This window comes from Vigna radiata, chromosome 8 (genome assembly GCF_000741045.1).
Source record: "Vigna radiata var. radiata cultivar VC1973A chromosome 8, Vradiata_ver6, whole genome shotgun sequence".
NCBI lineage: Eukaryota > Viridiplantae > Streptophyta > Magnoliopsida > Fabales > Fabaceae > Vigna > Vigna radiata.
The window spans coordinates 5734348-5756078 of record NC_028358.1 but is presented as its reverse complement, the minus strand read 5'-3'; the positions used below and the strand labels follow the sequence as shown (position 1 = coordinate 5756078).

Here is a 21731-nt window from a genome sequence, read left to right as displayed (position 1 = left end):
ATATTAGAGCTCCAAGAACTCATCAAAAAGACGATTGTGATCTTTCTTTGAAGAGTTTCTAAAGTAGAACTGCATTGCGCATGCTTGATCAGAATCTGCACAATTAAGGTGTTTTTGGGTTGATCAAGAATCTTGTTTGGCATCTGTGGTTATTGATGTGTTACCTATTGTGACTATAGGGGTTGGACTCGCGGAGTCTAGTACACTTTGAAGATTGTTCAAAGTGGGTTGCAGATTGCAGGAGAGTGGACATCTTGTTGCAAGTCTTGCTATGTGGTTTGCCTATATTTTGGTTAGAGGGTTAGAGAAGTGTTTTTATATTTTTGTCATAGAGGTCTCTATAAAAGCCTTGTTGTAAAAACCTTGACCATTATAGTGCATTTGCTTCCTGATACTGGAAGGACACTGAATGTAGGCATTGAGGCCGAACCAGTATAAAAACCTGCATTTGAATTCTCTATCCCTATACTTTTACATTCAGTCGACTTTACAATTCGCATTGTCTACTTTGATTTTCCGCTACACTCAATTTTCTATAACTTGCGATTCAAGAAAGTTTGTAAAGTTTTGTACTTTGAATCAAAGATTGCAAAAAGACTCTGATTTTGAAAACGCACCAATTCACCCCCCTTCTTGGTGTTAAAATGAAGCCTACCTGTTTCCCAACAATTGATCCTTCATAAGAATAGCATCTGTTTCAACATCATGATAAGCACTGAGAGTGAACGCATGTGTGCATCTTGACTGAATTCCATTGATGAGCATAATTGAGTGATTACTTGTCTTGAAAGAAAAGAGTTTTGAATGTGATTGAACCATTGTGATGATTGATGAAAGACTGAGTTGCATTTTGTTTGCTTGAGGACAAGCAAAGTTCTAAGTTTAGGATTGTGATAACGGTTCAAAAATCGTTATTTTGATACTTGAATTTGATGCAAAACACACCCTTTATGACTTGGAATTAGCTTGAAATCATGCATTTTGCTTGAAGTTATGAATAAGAAAGTCAATGGTTGTTTTCTTGGTTTTATGCTTGGTTTTCTCATGGTTTAGAAGGTTTTATTTGGAATTGAATGAAGGAAGTTGAAGGAGAGGAGAGTTGCACTCAAGAGAAGGTGAAAAAGTGAACAAATGAAGAAACGTAGCAACCGTTCAGCTTTAACCTAGCGTTGAGCACCAACTTTGTGAAAGAAGTCTCTGGCCAACGCCTAAACTTCAATGTTGAGGAGAAAATAAATGTCACGCCCACCGCTGAACGGTACTATTAAGCGTCAGCCTCTTCAGATTGATACGAAAAAACGCTTAAGCGTTAGCGCTGAGGGGAACCAAGGGTATCGCGCTCACCGCTGAGCAGCGTCGTTGAGCGTCAGTCTTCTGGGCTTGGGCTAGTTTATGCTTTGTTTTAATGAACTATAAATAGATTTATACGACCCATAGAGGTCATCTTTTGACAGAAAGAGGTGCAAAAACACTCTTTTCACCCCTAGGAGGCGGATTTAAACAAAACATTGCTTCCTATAAATAACAATGAAAATGTTCAATAACACTGAAAATGTTTCTGGAGATAGGATCTAGCACCGGTTTAAATAAAACATTGCTTCCTATAAAGAACAATATTCCATTTTTAGTCAATGAATGAACCAATGTTATGAGAAAAATAAATGTGTATGAGTGAGACAGAAAGATCATCAAAGACATTACCTTTTTTTCTCCTTGTAGTTTCATTTGGGTCAATGACACTACTTTCTTCCACTTAAAAATATCACAAACATAGCCACGATTAGAGCATGATCAATAGTCCCCGGAAAGATTATTAGACGAAATTTCCCCCTACTAACAAATATTTGGTACGGAGAATGCTTTGCATGGTGATATTTTAACATAATTTTACTTGTTTTCCTCATACAGCAGAGCATGTTGGTACGGAGAATGTTTTGCACGGTGGGGTACTTCCTATGGATGAGAAGGCACTGTCTGGCCTTCAAGCACAAATGAAAGATTGAAAAGTGGTTTCCTTGAACCTTTTTTATGGTAAAGAGAAAACATTCCTCACTATTGTCAGATTTCATTGATGCATTGGCGTACAACGTGTCGTCGTATAACTTTCAAACTATTGAACATTGAAGAACTTGTGTAGAGATGGAAGCGTCACCAACGGCAATGCGGTGTCGATGACGTCTTCGGTTGCACCGCAGTGGCACAGTGGTTGGTGTTGGCATTTCTTCTTGGTTCTTTGTTGAAAAAGCAAGTCCTAGTTATTTTGAAATTGGGTCAATTGGATGATGTTAGCCTTAACATTGTCATGTCAATTGGGTCACTGTTGTCATTTAATGAATGAGTGTACAACTCACTCAGCTTTGGTCAGGGGACAATACTGTCGTTAGTTTTTTTAACACCGTAAGCAAAAAGGACTAATATGAACCATTTTGCAAAATATATGATGTTTGTGAACTTTTGAAAAAATGAGGATAACTTTGAACACATCCAACAAACCGAGGGATTAAAATAGATATTAAACTTATATATTTTTTAAATCTAGTGAGTAAATCTTAACCCAAGTTCAATTTTGATAGAAAATCCAGTTAGTCAAACCCTAAACACCTATTTTTTTTAAATATGTTCATCTTTTTATATTTTTTTATGTAATAATAATAATTCTCATCGTTTTATATTTTATAATAATGTAGTGATATATTTGTGTGAACATTAAAAGTGTAAATATATAACATTTTACCATCCATCAAAATTTATATTTTACAATCAATTAAGATCAATAGCATGTGTAACAACAATACTTGTCTCAAACTTCTAACCGTTCATATCTTAATTCAATTTGAATTTAATTTTAGATCCTAATATGTTAATTTTTTTAAAAAAAATTGACAATAAAAAATATATTACAATTTTATTAATCTATTTAAATTTATTTCTAAAAAAATATTTAAAACGAATGAATCAATAAATTTCATGAAAAGAAAGGTTATTAAAAAACCTTTTTCGTTTCATTTTCTTTTTATTGATAGAAGGTGACAAGTCCTAAGATAATTAATTTCCTCTTTCGGAAAATATAAATGAGAGAATACCTACTCTTACCTAATTACCATCAATCGCTTTCGAAAATTTCTAAATTTAGATTCAGATTTGGTATTGAATTTGAGTATGTCTAGGTTATCTGAATATGAATTCACATATAAGGGTATTTTATAAATAGAAAGAATAGTATAAAAAACTCAAAAGATAGCGTATAACAAATGGATAATGTGAGATTAGAAAGCATAGAAAGAAAACAAATTGATATTACTGAAAAACATCACCCATTCAATATTTTTTAACTAAAGAAGAACACTTTGTAATATTTTCAATTATCAAATACTTCCCAACACTTTGATAATGTCAGGATAAAAATAGACCCTTTTGCAATCAAGTAAACCAACTTAAGGCATACATTTTAATTGATTATACACCTATAATCATCACACAACGTAACAATTTAATATTCTCACATACACAAGTGAGTTAGAATTAAAAAGTTAATTCAATAAATATATATATATATAGAGAGAGAGAGAAAGAGAGAGAGAGAAATAATAAATAAAACCCAAAGGATACATAATTGAGAAAAAAAATATAAATTTTGTACTTATTATATATAAAGAAAAATATAAAGTAAAATAATATATTAAATAGTTTTTTTTTATTAGAAAGTGGGTTTGAGCATAACTCAATCCTACAAAACTAGATGTGAGACTTCCAACACACTCTTTTCACGCTGAGATATAGACATCTCGTGCGTGATAGTAGAAATTGGATGATCCAATAGCAACCGGACAATGGGTGAAAACAGAAATGTTCACTTAGAACTCGCTAAGATAGGCTTTAACGATAGCTCTGGGTTTAAGTCTAATTCAACCCCATAAAATGGACTTATAAAGTGTGATTTGCACCTCACTTATAAATTATTTTTATATCCAGTTGATGTGAAACTTTCAACATTTTCAGATTAAATATTTAGAAAAATTGTTCAAATAAATCAACTAAATCCATTGGCTGTACATACGTTGAGAATTTGGTTTCCTTAGAGTGGACTTCGTGAATCGTGTTATCATTTTCTCCTATCATCTTTTGCTTTTCATTTTTTTCAAAAAGTAAATTGAAAAAAATCAGATCTCTTAGTTTTAGAGAACAAATCTCAATGTGAACAATAAAAGAATCTAGTAGTTTGAGGATTAAAGTGGAAACAAATTATTTGAACAAATTATTTTTAAAATGAGTATGTTTTCGAAAAAAAAATCATATTGGTTAAAACATATAAAATAAAAATTAAATATGTTTTTAATTTTTATACTTAAACCTAAAATTTTTGTTTAAATTTTTAAAATGAGTTTTTGTTTAAATTTTTAAAATAAATAAATATAATCTTTTTAATTTAATGATATTAATTTTTTTTACATGTTAAATAATATATTAAATCAGTATTTAAAATAAAACGTAATAAATTATATAAATAAGTTAAATATTAATTTATATTAAAAAAATTAATATAAATTAAAAAATACATCTATTTTTTTAAAAAAAATTAAAAATTAAAGTATATCAAAATTTGAAAAATATATATTATAATTATACATTTAAATTTAAGAATTAAAAATATATTTAATCTAAATATGATCCAAAATTTGAACAGAAAAAGTGTGTGTGCAAGTGAGTATCATTACTCTATTTCATTCCACACTTATGATAGAGTTCTCTCTCTTGGGTGCAGTCAAAAAGCACAACCATAAGTATGAAAGACCATTCACACAACCTGAAACTATAAGATTACATACTCTCTCTCACCTTCTCTCATAAATTGACCTCAAACCTATCTGAAATGCTGCATCAGATAGAGATGGATCACTCTGAGCTCTTTCAGTTCCTTTCAAACACCAATGGTTCTTTCTTTCCTGAATCTGCATCATCTTTCCAACCATTTCATGCACCACCTCTTCAAGATAAAGCCCTTGCTGCTTTGAGGAACCACAAAGAGGCTGAGAAGAGAAGAAGGGAAAGAATCAATGCTCACCTCAATAAGCTTCGTACTCTTCTTCCTTGTAATTCCAAGGTATATATTACTGCTAAACTTTTTATTTCATACTACTCTATCAATCTTTATTCATGCTCATATATTTGCCTCCACGTTTTTAGTTTTGAGGGCATTCCAATGGCAACAAACCGTGTAAAATGTTTGCCTTTTCTTCTCTCTTTTTCTCAGAAAGGTTGCATACTTTTTTGACTAACTGCACCTTTTGACTATAATAGTTAACTCATTTTATATATATCAGTTCATCTTTATCATAGGAATGTATGATTGTAATCGTAAGACCCTTTTGAATATTCTTTTATTTTCTATTGTAAAGATGTTTTCTAACATAACCCCACATAAATTATATACAATTTTATCACTCAAAATTAAATCTTTTTTCACAAAGTAAGTATTTTTAAAAGTAAAATAAGAAAAAATGAAACAGCTCGACGTTGGATCTTTTTCTTCTAGTTCAATTTTCTCACAATTTTACATTCTACACCTTAAACACATTTGTTGTGTAGTCTTTTTCTTGTTTTTCTTCCATCCTAGGATTCTTTCTGGCTTGTTTTTTTAACCTTCGAGAAAGTCAAATAGTTTTTCAACGACTTTGTGCAGACCGACAAGGCTTCACTCTTGGCCAAGGTGGTCGAAAGGTTGAAGGAGTTGAAGCAGCAGATGTCGGAAATAACTCTATGCGAAACGTTTCCTTCAGAGACCGACGAGGTCTCCGTTCTGTCCACCAGCGGTGACGAGAGTGGCGGTGACGGACGAGTCATATTCAAGGCGTCGTTGTGCTGTGAGGACCGCTCCGACCTCATCCCTGATCTCGTCAAAATTCTCAAGTCTCTGCACCTCACGACACTAAAAGCCGAAATCGCAACGCTGGGCGGAAGAACCCGCAACGTTCTCGTGGTGGCCACCGACAAAGATCACGGCGTTGAATCGATCCACTTCCTGGACAGTTCGTTGAACTCTCTGCTAGAACACAACAGCACATCCAAACGACGCCGTGTGGTGGGACCAAAGTCCATCGCTTAACTGCCATAAACCGTTTTGCAGCTGTGACATGAGATAGGGTTTGTTTCACCATGTTGCTCTATAAAACAAATGAACTCCTTCAGTTAAACTGTAAAATGTTTACTTTAATGAATTTTTTTTTTTTACTACTTTTTTGACAAAACATACATAGTAGTACGTGATGGGTCTGTTTCAAATATATTTTTATACATAAATTCAAATACATCAATAATAAAGTGATAACACGTAGATAAAAAAAGTTGTTAAAATGTCAAGTTTTTACTTGAAGATTATTAGGATATGATGTAAAAGGGAGGTTAGGGTTTAGGAATGTTTTGCATGTGAAAGTAGTGTATATGCATTGGATGTGAGTGAAGAAAGAATTGGAGGAGTCTGTGATATTCTGTAAAGTAAAGGTTGTGTGAGTTTCGAAGGTGTTGAAAATGGCATATTCGTTTCTCTTTCAATGTTAGCTTTTACCTAGCACATACACTGATTCTAAAGAGAGCAGGGTGTTTCTGATGCTATGGGCAGAGGAATATAATGTGTTCCCAAGTCTTAGCTTTTAGAGAAGGAAATGGGTAAAAGGTCTGGAAGAGAACCTCATCACAACAACCAATACCCTTCTCTGCAAATTTCAAAACTTCTCGATCAATCAAATAATCTTTCTGCACAAAGGAACCACCTCTTTCCCCATGATTCCAATTGTCACCTTGTCTAAAAGGACAACTCTCCAGTGACATGCATAGACGTTGTCATTATGTTGGATTGAAATATTAAGTGTTAATTTAATTCTCACGTTAAATAAAAATAATAAAATTGAGTTAAGAAAATTGAGTTTATACAGTAATAAAGACTTAAACTCATTTAAGTTTATAATTGGAGGTATAATATGTAGTAAAAAATTGCTTACAAAAACTGAAACCGTAATTTTTTAAGGCATGTAGATCATTGTCGTTAAAGACTTATCTGCGGTATATTGCACAAGTTTCCCAGGATACAACAAAAACTTCTCAAAAATTTTTGAGGATCTCGGAACAATCAAAGATCTCTAAAAAGAGAATAAAGCAAACCTAGAATATTTTTAGGAAAAGAAGAAAAGAAAAAGAATAAAACCAATAGAAGAGAGAATAAGAGAAGAATGGTTTCTGATGATCTGTTTTGGAGTGAATGGGGTGCTCTATTTATAGAGTTGGTGAACTAGGTGTTAAGTCTCTGGCAAGTGTACCATATCATTATCAAGTAATATAAAACGGGTAAGTCTGAGTATCGTTTTTCCAAAGGACTCTTAGGCCTTAACTTTCATGTAAACTGATCGCATAAGACTTGAGAAATAATTAAATTTAAGTGTTGAATGCAAAGAACAAAAATAAACATGCAAATGCAAGTGAATCAATTGGCTAGGAAAAGATATGGATGAATGGAGTTGTTGGGGCTTACAATTTCATCTTATCCACTCTCTTATATCTACTTTTCTAATTTAATTTGCTTTATTATCATATTGTCATGCAAACTTTCTTAGTCTACCCTAAACCCAATCTCTTGGCAAAAAGAGCCTATTACTAATTATTGGCTTACTATCTCTAGTCTTCCCTAGTAATTAGCAATGCATTATAAATGGAAGCAAAATTCAATTGATTGTCCTACCCCTATCTCTAGGCGGTATTAGCTTAATCAANGAATTTCCTACCAGTTCATGACATTATTGTACGTCTCTGTATCAATAAAGACAAACAACATTTACCGAATGAGTTAAACGATAAAAGCATTAAGCAAAGGTAAGAAACCCAACAATTGATAATATAAGCATATGTAAGCATATAAAGAAAATAAGAATTTTGATATAAGAGAGTTTCAAAAGATTACATTGTTCCCCAACAACAAAGGGTTTGGAAGAATAAACCCTAAATTTGGTATATTGGAGCCTAAGCATCCAAGGAACCGCCTCCAAGGAGTGTAGAAAAGCTCTGGACGTCTCTGCCTGCCAAAAGATTACAAACCCTAGGGTGTCCAAGTCTTTAAATAGGACATAAAAATAACAGAAAACAAGTTCAAGCCCAAACAAATCATAAAAATAGCATAAAACAGGTCCAAGCCCGTGTCCCCAGCGCTCAGCGCTCAAAAACGGCGCTCAGTGGTTTGCCTCTAATCGCCTGGACGCTCAGCGGTCAATTTTGGCGCTCAACGCTCAATTTGGCCGCTCAGCGCTCACTGCAACAGAAAACAACGCTCTGGTCAACTTTTCAGCATTCTGGTCAATTGGTTGACTTTTCTTGTTGACTGGTTGACTTTTCTGCATTCTGGTTGACTTTTCTGCACTGCAACCATTTGATCTTCAACCTTTCTTTCAATTCATTCCAAAAACCTACAAAATCAACGGAAACCAAGCATAAAACCAAGAAAACCAACTTTGACTCTCTTATTCTCTAACTTAAGAAAAATGCATGATTTCAAGCTAATTCTAAGCCATAAAGGGTGTGATTTAATATCAAAATTAAGTATGAAAATAACGGTTTTTCAACCGTCATCACTAGGCCCATGATCCAAATGATCCAAAATATTTGCCAAAATATCTTTCACTAGTAAAAGATCACATTTTTAACTCGTACATGGTGGCAGTCTTGTAATTATAAAAACATTATATGCTTCGGTTGTCAGATAACCGGTGTCTAAAGAGAATACTGTCTTGGTTGCTAGAGTGAACCGAGGCATAAACTTCATGTGGCAAAGAAATTGTCTCGGGTGGCAGATAGACCGAGGCATATAAGCCTTTCAAACTTTAAAAGTCAGGAAAACCTAATCTTTGAGGAAACTTTTCCCCAAAAACCTAGCACCTCTCCTCTTCTCCTTTTTCTCGAAGATGTGCGAAGGCGATAAGAGTGTGCAACGGTGCAGCGAGAGCAGCGACGGTGCTGCGATGGTGGAAACTCTTTCTCATGGAGCGGCAAAGACGCGGCGGCGGCAGCGTGGTGGCTGTTAGGCGCTGTATCGCTGGGAAATAAGAGAGAGAAAGAAAGGGAGCATCTTGACGACAACAGTGGAGTGGTTGCAGCGTCCCCAGTAAACATTGCTCCAATCTCCGCCGGATTTCAACCTCAGTCGCTCAAAGAAGTTGTCGGTGGCCAACCGGATCTCCTCTGCCGTATACTCACAGAAGGTGCAATGCGTGTCGGCACGTCACTCTTCCTCCCTCTGCAAATCCCGACCATCCTCACAATAGAGACACAATCAGCAGACAACAACAACGTATGGTTTGGGCCATAGCTCTACACGGCGGCACCAGCGACATCCCCCTTTCGCTACCATCGGAGCGCTGTCAGCCACGAAAGGAAGCCCTCCACCATTGCCTCCAAATCGGCATCGAAGCTCTCAAAGCCAAATTGCCTCCTCTCGACGTGGTTAAGCGCGTCGTATGTATCATATCAATCATCGTCACAGGTACGTATTATGTATTTATGTATGGTGATGGAGAAGATGCTCGATTAGTCATGGAGAAGACGCCTCACATTTATCTCGCTTTCGATGGAGCTGAGGAATTTGCAAGACAACAAGTTACTCTTCATTCAAGCCATTTTATCACCGCAAAAAAAAAAAAAAAAAAAAAAAAAAAAAAAAAAATTGGTAAAGGGTTTCACGCGTTCGTCGTGAAGACAACAGGGTTGAGTGAATGGCTGAGAGGATGGGAAGTGTGGGGCTTTGAAGGATGTGGATAAGGTGTTTGATGGAATGACTGAGAGAAACAATGTTCTGCCATAGGTTCTGAAAAACTTATTTGTGCTGAAAAAATTATATAAACAAAATCTTGAGTTGAATTCTTGCTTGTTTCACTTTAATACACTTAAGGGTCTCTTTTTTTTCTTCAGGAAGTGCTGTGGTGATTTGGCTGGCCTTATTATTGTATCATTTTGTGCTGACCAATTATTTCAAGTGAAACTTTGAAATCTGGTTATATTTTTTGACGTTTTTGTGCTCATGTCACGGGTTGGAAGAATTTGCCTACTAATTTCTTATGACAATAAGCTAAACGTGGGGCTAGAAAAAAAAAATAAAAACCATTATACTGTCTCGGTTCAGGTCTCAACCGAGGCAGTACAGGACGAGATACTAACTCGGTTCACAACCGAGGCATTACCTCGTCAGGATATGCACCGGTTGAGAAACCGGTGTCTATGGTCAAAAATAACCGATGCCAATTCCTTTTACTATACTAGTGTTTTGAGAAAAAGATTTTTTTAATAAGTATGAATGTTGCAGACAAAAACAAAAGAACCTTGGCAACAATGAAGCACGAGGCTTTCAGTAATATCACAACATTAAAATAATAACGTTCATCCATAAAAATAGGAAATGTATTTTGTATTACTTTATCATACGTGTACAACAATCTCCCACATATTGCAAAAGACGAGAAAAAGAGATTGAAAGAAAGAAAGGACGAATTTTCTTGAGTTTTATAAGAAGTAATGCATTAGAGCTGGTATAGCAAGCTATATGAACTAGTCCTAGACTAAGAAACTTAACATACAGTATAGTTGATATAGCAAGCTATATGAACCAAAGACACTTGAGTGTGTTAGAGGTTTACCAATCACAGTACACCCCCCACAGTCCTTGATGTTATCGTTATATTGTGCTTATTAGGTCATGCGTGTGCCCGGTATTCATGAGTGCTCTAAAGGTCATGCTAAAATCTCATGCAAGTAGCTCCACTTGACACTCATATAGGTGATTTCATCAAGTGTATGCCGCAAATCATACACCACTCTTAAGGGATATAGATCATTCAAAACTTTGACTAATTACAAAGTTTAGCCTCTCAATAATGCAGTCTCTAGCACTTTCACACACCACAGGAATGGACATATTTGATTTAAAATCAAATTAGTGCTATCAGAACTAACAAGTGACTTGTTTATACCCATATGAACTTTATTCATGCGATCTCCAATCACAATGTAGTAAGAAATGCTAATTCATTTTTCTCAACACGACAAAACAAATAAAAGAGAGTTAACTCTCCTTACCTTTTTATTTTTGGACAGTAGCTGATGTATAAGTCCTTAAGATTGTAGTAAAAAAAATGCTGACAAACACGCAAACTGCAATCTTCTGAGACGTGTAGATCACTGTCCTTAAGAACTTAACCGTGACGTATTGTGCAAATCCCAAGCATACAACAGGAGCTTCTTAGAAATTTCTAAGGATCTCAAAATTAGCAAATATCTCTAAAAAGAAAATAAAACAAACCCAAAATATTTTTAGAAAAAGAAACAAAGAGAAAGAATAAAACCAAGAGAGAACAAGAAAAGAATGGTTTCTGAATATATGTTTTAGAGTGAATGAAGTGTTATTCCAAATATCTACCTTAATATCTTTTGAGAATTTTATTTTTTTAATAAATATAACGTTGCAAACAAAAACAAAAAAAAACGTTATCAACGAAGCACGAGACTTTCGATATTATGACAACGTTAAAATAATAATGTTCCTCCACAAAATAGGAAAGGTATTTTACAATATTTTATCCTACGTGTGCGACATAATCATCTCTGTAAATTAAGTTCATGTTTTATATTATGTTAAGTCTCTTTAGTAACTTTTTTATTGTGTGAGAATAAATTGAGAAAGAACGGAAGATAATATTTGTTAATATCTAAAAATACGTTACTTTGATTTATAATATGTAAAAAAAAAAAAAAAGACTAAGTTAAGAAGAAAAAAAATTCAATTTAGTCATTTGTTTTTTTGGATTTGTGTAGCTAGCAACTTAAAGGTTGTTTTTCATATAGCCGTCAAAATGGGTCATAACCCGCGAGCCAACTCAGCCTGTCACGGGTTTGGGCCGGGTTGGGTTTGAAAAATACAATCCACTTATATACGGGTCAGATTTCAACCCAACTCATTTAGACTCGGCTTATTCAGGTTGAACCCATGGTGAGCCGGGTTGGCTCACCAACCCACCTACCTAATTTTATTTTTTTAATTTATTATTTTATTTATGAAACCCTAAAAAATAAAATATTTTCTTCACTCACTATGTATACCAAAAAACAACCTCTGCTCTCAAAAATCACTCTCACGGTACTTGTTCTCATTTGAGGGTGCTCTCACCCTCACTCCACGAAATTCTTCAAGGAGCAGGTAAAACACCCTTCCTTCTTTCTTCTCTTTTCTCCACATTTTTGTTTTCTCACTTTTTTTTTTTTTCTTTCAAAAACCCTAAAATGATTAAAATAGGGATTTGCGAATTTGTTTTTTGTTATGGGGGATTTGAAGACATGGAATGACTTTTTTCATGTTCTGACATGCTTGCATCGGATTTTGTTCATTTTATTTAAATAATTTGATTATACATTATTTGAACAAGCTCTTTTTGATATCTTTGAATTTGGGAAATTATGTTACATATTAAACTAATAATTTTTTGTTGATGTTGTTGAATATTGGTTCTCTTTTTTTTTTTTACTAATATTTTTTTTTATTAATTGTCGGAATTGTTCTGATATTATAAAAATCTTTATTAGTGAATTTGGAGACAACAAGAACAAGGGTCAAGGGTTACAACAAGAAAAAAAAATATGAATATAAGAAACTTATTTGTATGTTTTTTTGTGTTTGTTTTTTAATGACATTTGGATTATATTGTACATTTTATTATTATTTTGAATTGTCTTTAACATAATTTTTTGGGAGTAAAAATTGTTTAAATTTAAATTGCAGAAAGTTTGTATTTTTTTTATTTTAAAAAAATGTAAATAAATGGGCTAGTGAGCCAACCCGTTTACCCACCAACCCGTGGTGGGTCGAGCCGGGTTCAAGTTTTTGGGTGTTACTCCCTGCACCTCCCCGATTGCTTCCTCCACCTCCCCATTCTTTTTTTACCCTTCATTCAATTTTTTTCTTCCTATTTTATCCTGTAAAAGTTTATTTTTAAAGTTAAAATTTTATAAAAAAAACTTCTTTAAACAAATATAAGAATCCGTTGACGGAAGTCATTGTCCGTTTAAATTAAAAATGGATGTCCACATCCGTTAGTGATTGATCTTCAATTGAAGCAAGAAGGGTTGCATCAGAGTAGAAGATCCAAAAGATAGACAAAGAAAATCACAAAAATAACACATTTAACTTTGTTTGAAAAGTAAAATACAGTGATTTGAAGGCTAATGAATGAAGTTGTAACCACAAGCATTTGAAGGCGAGAAATTTAGTGCGGATTTGAAATGGGCACCAACCTGAAAAGAAATCAAGGGGTGTTTGTTGAGGATACATGGCAATNTGAGGAGGGGCCAGCTTGGTGGTTGAGATTATCCTCCATTGTCATTCTCGAACTTCTCTTTTAAGTATTATACTCATTAAATAAATTATTTTTTATATTTCTAAAAACAAAAACAAATTAAAAAATCAAATCGAAGTCACCCCTNGCTGCCAATTGATGCTTCTGCGAGGAAAACATGTTCTTCGTCGAAGTCATCGAGAAGGGACTCGCCACTCTTGCTGCCGACTGTCCTAATCTTCGCCGTCTCCACGTCATTGGCATCGGCCAGATGGGGCTGCTGAGTATCGCGAAGGAGTGTCCCACTCTGGAGNAACTTGAACTGCAATGATGATTCAAAAGCTTTGGGAGATGGGNCTGGGGAGGTGGAACTGTGAGCAAATAGTAAAGTAGGATAAAAAAGTTAAAAAGGGTAAAAAGTGTAAAAGAAAAAGGCATTTTTGTAAAAAAAAAAATATTTGGAAAAAATTGGAGAGGTGGAGGCCAGGAAGGGGAGGTGGAGGGAGCAACCCTCCAAGTTTTTTTGGCTCGCTAACAAATGAGCCGGGTTGGGTTGGCTCACTAAATGACCAACTCGTGGTGGGTCGGGCCGAATCGAGCTGGATTACCCGTTTTGACAACTCCAGTTTATTATTTTATAGAAAATAGAGTATAAGAATACAACTCAATGCAAGGTTGTTTATGTTTATATATTGTTCCCAAAGTATATATATACTCATAACTTCGTTGTCATTAATTAAATATTTTTCCGAAAAAGATAAAAAGAAATTATAATAAAATTATTCAATATTAAAATCGCAAACATATTCTTATGTCAAATATTGAGAAAAAATTATAATTAGATAAATATCAAATTAGAGTAATTGAATATAGAAAATAGTACACATAATTGAATTTCATAATAACAATTATATCTATTAATTTGTTTTTCAAAATGCTTAGAGAGAAAAGTATTTTTAAATTTGAATCACCTTATCTTTACATTTCTTAAAGTACAATTAATGAAATTGCATAAAAATAAAATGTGCAGTCGAAATAGAGATAAAATGAAGAATTTCTTAAGAATATAAGAGTTCCATAAGAATTTAAGAATAAAATGATTGAGAGAAAAAATAAATAAAAATTAAATTGAGAAAGAATATTTCTTCAAATGAAATGAAACCTGGTACAATGGAATATGTTTTTAAAATAGAATCAGGTATAAGGAGATGAGAAAAATATAAAAAGTGATCCAGTCAACTTAATAAAATTTAAATATATGGTTATTATTTTCTATTGTTTCTCTTTTGTTATATATCTTTACATCTACTTTTATTTTTTCTTTTTAATCTCCTCTAAGTTGTAGTAAAAATATTTACATAATCTCAAATCGCCACTTCTTGAGGCGTATAGACCACTGTCTTTAAGAACTTATCCGTGGTGTATTGCGCAAGTCTCCCAAAATACAATGGGAACTTCTCAAAAACGTTCGAGCTCTCTATTTATAGAGCTAGGAAAGAATAAAATAAATAAAAGAAATTAAAACCAATAAATAATTTGATCGTTGCAGCACTTAAAAATTTGACTATTGGAATATTACCGTTGGAGCACATTATTCGCCATTAAAGTTTTGAAAGTTGTAATCCAACGTTTTCTTTTGCAATAATATAATCATTATTACAACAATCCCCCACTTATTGGAAAAAAAAAAGTTGAGAGAAAAAAACTTTTATCTTAGGTCTCATAGAATGTAATGCATCATAGCTGGTATAGCAAGCTATATGAACCAGTCTTAGATTAAGAAACTTAATACACACAGTGTAGTTGGTATAGCAAGCTATATGAACCAAAGACACTTGACGTGTGTTAGAGATTTATCAATCACAATACACCCCTACAATTCTTGTTGTTATCGATGTGATGCGCTAAATAGGCCACGCGTGTGCCCCGTATTCATGAGTGCTCTAGAGATCATGCCAAGATCTCATGCAAGCGGCCACACTCGACACTCGTATAGGTAAGTGTATGTTGCAAATCATACACCACACCCATAAGGGATATGAAAATCATTAAAAACTTTGTTTAAGCTAAAATTCCATCTCCACATAGAATTTTAATTACAAAGTTTAACCTCTCAATAATGCAGTCTCTAGCACTTTCACACACACCATAAGAAGGGACATAATTGATTAAAATCAATTTAGTGCTATCAGAACTAACAAGTGACTTGTTTTTACCTATATGAACCTTATTCATGGGATCTCCAATCACAAAGGTGTTGGGTTACCATCACTTGTTTGTTTGCAAGTGGCTTAAGTCTCATTCCCTTCGATGTTTCTAGTATCATTTGTCTCCCCAGGGTTTTGTCAGAGGATTCGCTAGATTCCGTTCTGACTTCACATAATCAATGGAAACATTTCCACTCTTTAGCAGTTGCTTCACAAAATTCTCTCTCAATTGAATATGTCTATTCTTTCCATTGTAATTCTTCTCTTTTTAGCTATAGTTATTGTCGAATGGCAATCACAGTGTATTGATATTGATGGGGTATTGGTTTCGTTCCTAGTGGAATGTTTGCTAAGAAGTTTTCCAACCACTCAGCCTCATTTTTAGTTATCTCAAGAGCAACAAACTCTAATTTCATTATTGATCTTGCAATAATAGTTTGTCTGGCTGATCTTCATGTAATCGCACCACCCCCAACTGTGAATACATAACCACTGGTAGATTTTGTCTCATCTGAACCAGAGATCCAGTTAGCATCACTGTACCCTTCTAGTACAACGGGAAATCCACTATATTCAATGGCATAATCCATTGAACCTCTTAAGTATTTCATAAGCCTAGCAAGTGCATCTCAAGGTTCCTGATTTGGACATTGAGTGTATCTACTCAGTAGAAAGTCTATGTACTGCATAAGCAATATCAAGTACTGTAAGCTCCCAAATATTTGGATATACGGATTTAAAGTCATAATACCCAAACTTCGCTCCCAAAACGTCCTCAAAGCCATAGAGCCACCGAACACGGTCTTTCCTCCTTGCGAAAAATTCCAAGTCAAAACAAAGAAGAGGAAAAAGAAAGGTTCCTCTAGAAGGTAAACCAAAATGAAACAGAGGGAGTGGAGGGATGTCTCCTTGCGTGACTATGAGCCCAGACCATGGCGAAAGAGGAGGAGAAAAACCTCCTGAGGTAACACGACGAAGAACCTTGAGAATCAATCTCAGTGCACACCAAAAAATTATGTGCCTCCACAAGCTCAAAACAAAAAGAAAAGGTGAAGAACACCCAATAGTTGGTGCGCCAGAAAAAAAAAAAAAAAAGGTTGAGAAAAGGGAAAAAATTAGAATTCCTATTCATTTAAGATTTCAAGTTTTAAAATTGTTATTCATCGAAAGAAACCTTACGAGTCAGTATAAAATAAATTGTTATTTTAACCCTTTCTTCCTCTAGAATTGCTGAAACAAAATCTATGGCCTGCACCCACCGTATCTAGCAATTTTTTCTCAAAACAATTAAACATAATTAATTGGCTTTAATGCTAAAGTTTTTTCTTTTTTCTTTTTTTTTCTTTTTTCTTCAAAATACTTTAAGCATAATTGATTGTCTAACATAATATTGGTACGTTACAGCCACCATATTTACCTATCCATTTAAATTATTATTTTTTTATACACTAGACTCTATTGCCACACCAATTTAACCAGTTGAAACGAACTACGCAGCCCAAGTCACGAACCACCCACGGCCTAGCAGTGTGAAATGGGAAATTAATTCCCCATGTGTCGTTGCACCACGTGTAGAGTCATGGACTAGTTCTTCCATCATTGGATAACAATTCCACCAATTACATAATCTTGCAGTGCACAGTGTATGAAGCCTAATATGAAGATAACAATTCCATCTGAAGCCTAATATGAAGATAACAATTCCATCTTTCAAACGTAATTTTTTTTTTTAATAATTTGAACAAAATCCTAACTTTATTATATCCTAAAAAAAAAATCATAATTTACATAATTTTTATACAAAATTCAAATATAGTAAATCTTAATTACATGAATTCAATTGTAGAATTCAATTACGGCTTTAAATTCCAACGGATATTTTAACATTACAATAATACACAATAATCAATACCATTTATTTATGATTTATCATGATATTAAACATTAAATTAAATTAATTATCATTTAAATGCAAAGGTAGCTTTTCATGATCATCAAAAATACTCAAGAAAATATTCACAATTCAATAAAGAAAAAGTAAGTTTCTCATACCTTTTTGACAATAAAAAGATTGAAATATAAGTCCTTAAGATTGTAGTAAAAATGCATACATAATCTCGAACCGCAACTTTCTGAGGTGTGTAGATCACTGTCCTTAAAGACAAAACTAACAAGAAACTCTGATAGAATTTATACCCAGGATGAAAAGAAAATGAAACTAAGAAGAGAGGAAAATGAGAAAGACTTAACTTGTTCTGTTTTGGAATGAAGGAAGAGCTCTCTCCTTATAGAGCTAGCAAAGAATAAAATAAATAAAAGAAATTAAAACCAATAAATAATTTGACCTTTGCAACACTTGAAATTTACTATTGGAGCAGATTATTAGCAATTAAAGTTTTGAAAGTTGTAATTCAACGTTTTCTTTTGCAATAATATAATCATTATTACAACATAAGTATCATCTAATTTCATAAAAATGATGGATTTTGAGAAAAACCAGTGTCATGTAGTGATAAAAAGGAGATAATTAGATTAGTATATTCTTATTCTCATTTCATTTTACATTCTTATTACCATTTCTACCGCTTTGTTCGTTTGAACAGATTGTACTGTTCAAGCGAATTTACGAGCGACGAAAGTTTTAAATTTTGCGTTCCTTTGCACTAATTTCAAGCGATGGATTTGCAAGGATTTGCGATGATTTTCAGTTCAATGCACTGTCCTCACCATCTCGCAAAAATGAGACGATTTGCGATGATTTACTGTCAAAAGACTAATATACCCTCTATTACTCTGAAAATTCCAAGTGAATAAAACCTGATATTAACGTAAATTTAAAAAATCAAAACCTGCCAAAATCCATTTGAGTTGCAGGTGAAAGACGTGTGGTTGTGGAGAGGGGATGATGAAGAAGAAGGAGGTAGCGACGGCGGATGAAGAAGACGAAGGTTGAAGATGCAGATGAAGATGGCGTGCACATGTATTCTGAAATTTGGGGCAGGTATTCAGATACACTGTTGCTGTATCCGGATACAGTTTTCTTCAAAAATTGCAAAAGAAGAGTATCCGGATAGACCCTGTGCGTATCCGGTTCCAGGCGTTCTTGTTGTTTGCAGTTCTTTGCATGGCAGCCATGGGAGCATTCCAGTAGCAGTCATCGGTTGGCCAGAGCTTCCTTCCTTGGTCTGTCGCCATAGCTAGCAAGGTGAAGTGTGTTTAGGGTCGTGCATGGGTGATGGTACCAACCATCTTCTTCACGGTGGCGGCTTGGTGATTCTTTTGGTTGCCGTTTGCGACGCGGTGGTGGTTCTAGGTTCTCCGTGACGGCAAAGTTGGCGGTGGCCTGCTGAAGTGATGATGATGGTTGCGCGATGGTGGATGGTGGTCTGCGAGGAAGAAGACTCGCGACGACAATTTGGACTGGTGCTTGCTCACGGAAGATTGGGTGGTTGCGTGAAGCTTTGTGATGGTCGGCGAGCACGCCGGCGACGGTGGCTGGCAGCGGCTTGAAGGTTGACGGTGGTGGCTTTAGGGTGGCTGACGGCTATGGGTGTTGAATGACGGCATGGTGGTGAGAAACATGGTCGCAGATGATGGAAGCGCTGTGCGACGGCTTGCTGGTGGTGCGCGATGTGGCTGCCATGGAGGAGGCGGCGGCTAGGGTTTGGCAAGGGAATTAGGGTTTCTGTTGGGCTTTAGTATTGGCCTGGTTTAGAACTGAAGGGTGCATGTAGCGAAATCTGGGGGTGCAAGAGTAAAGATTGTCTATTTGGACATTATTTTTCAAACAAATACTATATTTAAAAATAAAATTAATTTACAACATTATAAATTTTTAATATTTTAAAAATTAATTTTACTTATTATTTCAATTATTATTAATTAATTTCCTCTCTTTATTAACATTTATACATTCAAATATAACATTACAAAAATCACATTTTATATTACTTTAATACCTAGGGGCATTTTGGTAATCTATAATTTTTACCAATTAAACTAATTTTTTAAATCTGTCACATCAATCAAATCCTACACTAATTCTCACAAACTTTACTCTCAAATCCACTCTCAATTACCCACAAATCCACTCAAAAAAAACAACAATAAAATTACCCTCAAATTCATTCAAATCATCTCCCACAAATCCTTCCAAAAGAACACAGCCTACAAGATGGAGAAAAGAAAAAGAGAGGAAATAAATGGAGTGAGATGAAAAAAACAGATAAAAGTCATTATATATACGAATATGAAATGAACATAAATAAATGTTTTCTTTTGAGAATTCCATTTACTTTGTATAAACTCTAGACTTTAATTCTTAAACTACATCTTTTTTTTTTTTCTATACAAACGGCTAATTAAAAATTACTCTAAATATGACTTAAAAATAATATTTTCTCAAACTTATAAATATGAATAAAAAAATCGAAAATTTTGGGTTAAAAATATCCACAATTATTTTTTTTTCCGTCGTGTAATAGAATCCTTAATATTTATTGTATTTTTGAATAAGAGAAATTGACTAAATTTTCCTAAATTTTTAAATTTAATTATTTTAACTCAATTTTATTAAATTTATTTGATATTTATATTTTATAATAATATTTAAATGATTTACTGTTTGACCCATTTTTTTAATATTAATTAAAAAATGTGTTTAAAACTTAAAATAAACTTTTGATTAAAAAATTAAATTCTCGTCATTTTATAAATGAAAAAATAAATTAGTGTAAAATTTTGAAAATAAACTAATTCTATTTTTCACAAATTTAATAAAAAAAATATTTATTCTTTCAAAATATTATAACTAACCTTCGAAATTATACCATTCATACTCACGCGCAGAATTTTAAATTACTATTTTGAAGGAAAAACTTTCTAAGTTACAATTTTGCGAAAAAAAAATTAAGATTCATGTTAATTATAGTTTAATTGTTTTTTTTTTTCCAGTTTAGTTGAAGTGTGTGAAATTCGTCTCCTTTTAGAAAAATGTCAATTTCGTCCTCATATAGAAAAAATTTGTATCAATAAAGTCATTTCTGTTAAATACAAATTAATGATGTCAAAAACTTAAAGTGAGTTTTGAATAATAACCATTTCATGGGTCTGGTCTTTGATTTTCCAGTGGATAAAGTGAGTTTTGAAAGCAATGATTTTTAATGAAGATGACTTGATTGACACAAATTTTTTCTATATGAGGACGAAATTGACATTTTTTAAAAGGAGGACGAGACACTTCAACCAAACTGGAGATAAAAGAAACAATTAAACCTTAATTATAAAATAGAAAGGTGAAAAGGTCATTTTAAAATAGCAATGGTGTAGAATAAAAAATATGGGTGCACGAAGCTACAACCCAAAACCAAAAACAACAAAGTTAGCAATACTTCTCCTTATTTTTTTTAAAGAATTATGCGAAGGAATTAAAAAATTATACTAAAATACCCTCTTTTTTGTACTAAATCATGCATGAGGGTTTTTCTTCCCTTTTGTTCCATCCCGCACCTCCAATATTTCACCATTATGCACTTTTAACTTTTCCATAAATTCTTTTCTTATTCTTAGTAAATATTATTTTTAATTTTTTTTCTTATTAAAGTAACCTTTCACCCCTTTAGTTCTACACCTTTTTAAGAAAAATTTAAAATATTTTTTCTTATTTATAATTTAATACACATTTAATTTAATTTAAAAATTTAATACTATTTAATATATATTTATATTTCAATAATTATTAAAATATAATTTGTATTATTATAATAGTTACATGAAAAAAAATTAAAATTAAAATAAAATTAATAATAATAAAAATAAAAAATAAAAATAATAAAAGTAATAATATAAAGTCCTATTTAATATATATAAATATATTAATTTATATTAAAATATTAAATTAATGAAATGAGATTTCGCAATTTTTAGATTTCTTAGTTACTATTATTTTTATTTTTTTTATTTTAATATTACTATCATAATAATATAAATTATATTTAATAGTTATTTAGATATAAAATATATTAAATAATATTAAATTTTTAAGTTAAGTTAAAAAATTATTAAATAATAGATAGAAGGGTTAAATATGTTTTTCTTCCCTTAATTTTTAGTGTAAATTGGAATTAGTTCCTCTTTCAAACTTAACTTTGGAATAATTTAGTCCCTTATC

At 33.0% G+C, this 21731-nt stretch overlaps 2 protein-coding genes across 2 annotated transcripts; both read left to right on the top strand.

Moving 5' to 3' along the window:
- The first annotated feature begins 4795 nt into the window (after positions 1–4795).
- Positions 4796–6261, top strand: LOC106770132 (transcription factor bHLH106). Its single transcript, XM_014655957.2, has 2 exons — positions 4796–5101; positions 5681–6261. The coding sequence occupies exons 1-2, from the start codon at positions 4871–4873 to the stop codon at positions 6101–6103; spliced, it is 654 nt and encodes a 217-aa protein (XP_014511443.2). The 5' UTR covers positions 4796–4870; the 3' UTR covers positions 6104–6261.
- Positions 6262–9330: 3069 nt separating this feature from the next.
- On the top strand, positions 9331–9960 carry LOC106770131 (isoaspartyl peptidase/L-asparaginase-like). The gene is made up of 2 exons (XM_014655955.1): positions 9331–9633; positions 9946–9960. The coding sequence occupies exons 1-2, from the start codon at positions 9331–9333 to the stop codon at positions 9958–9960; spliced, it is 318 nt and encodes a 105-aa protein (XP_014511441.1).
- The last annotated feature ends 11771 nt before the right edge of the window (positions 9961–21731 follow it).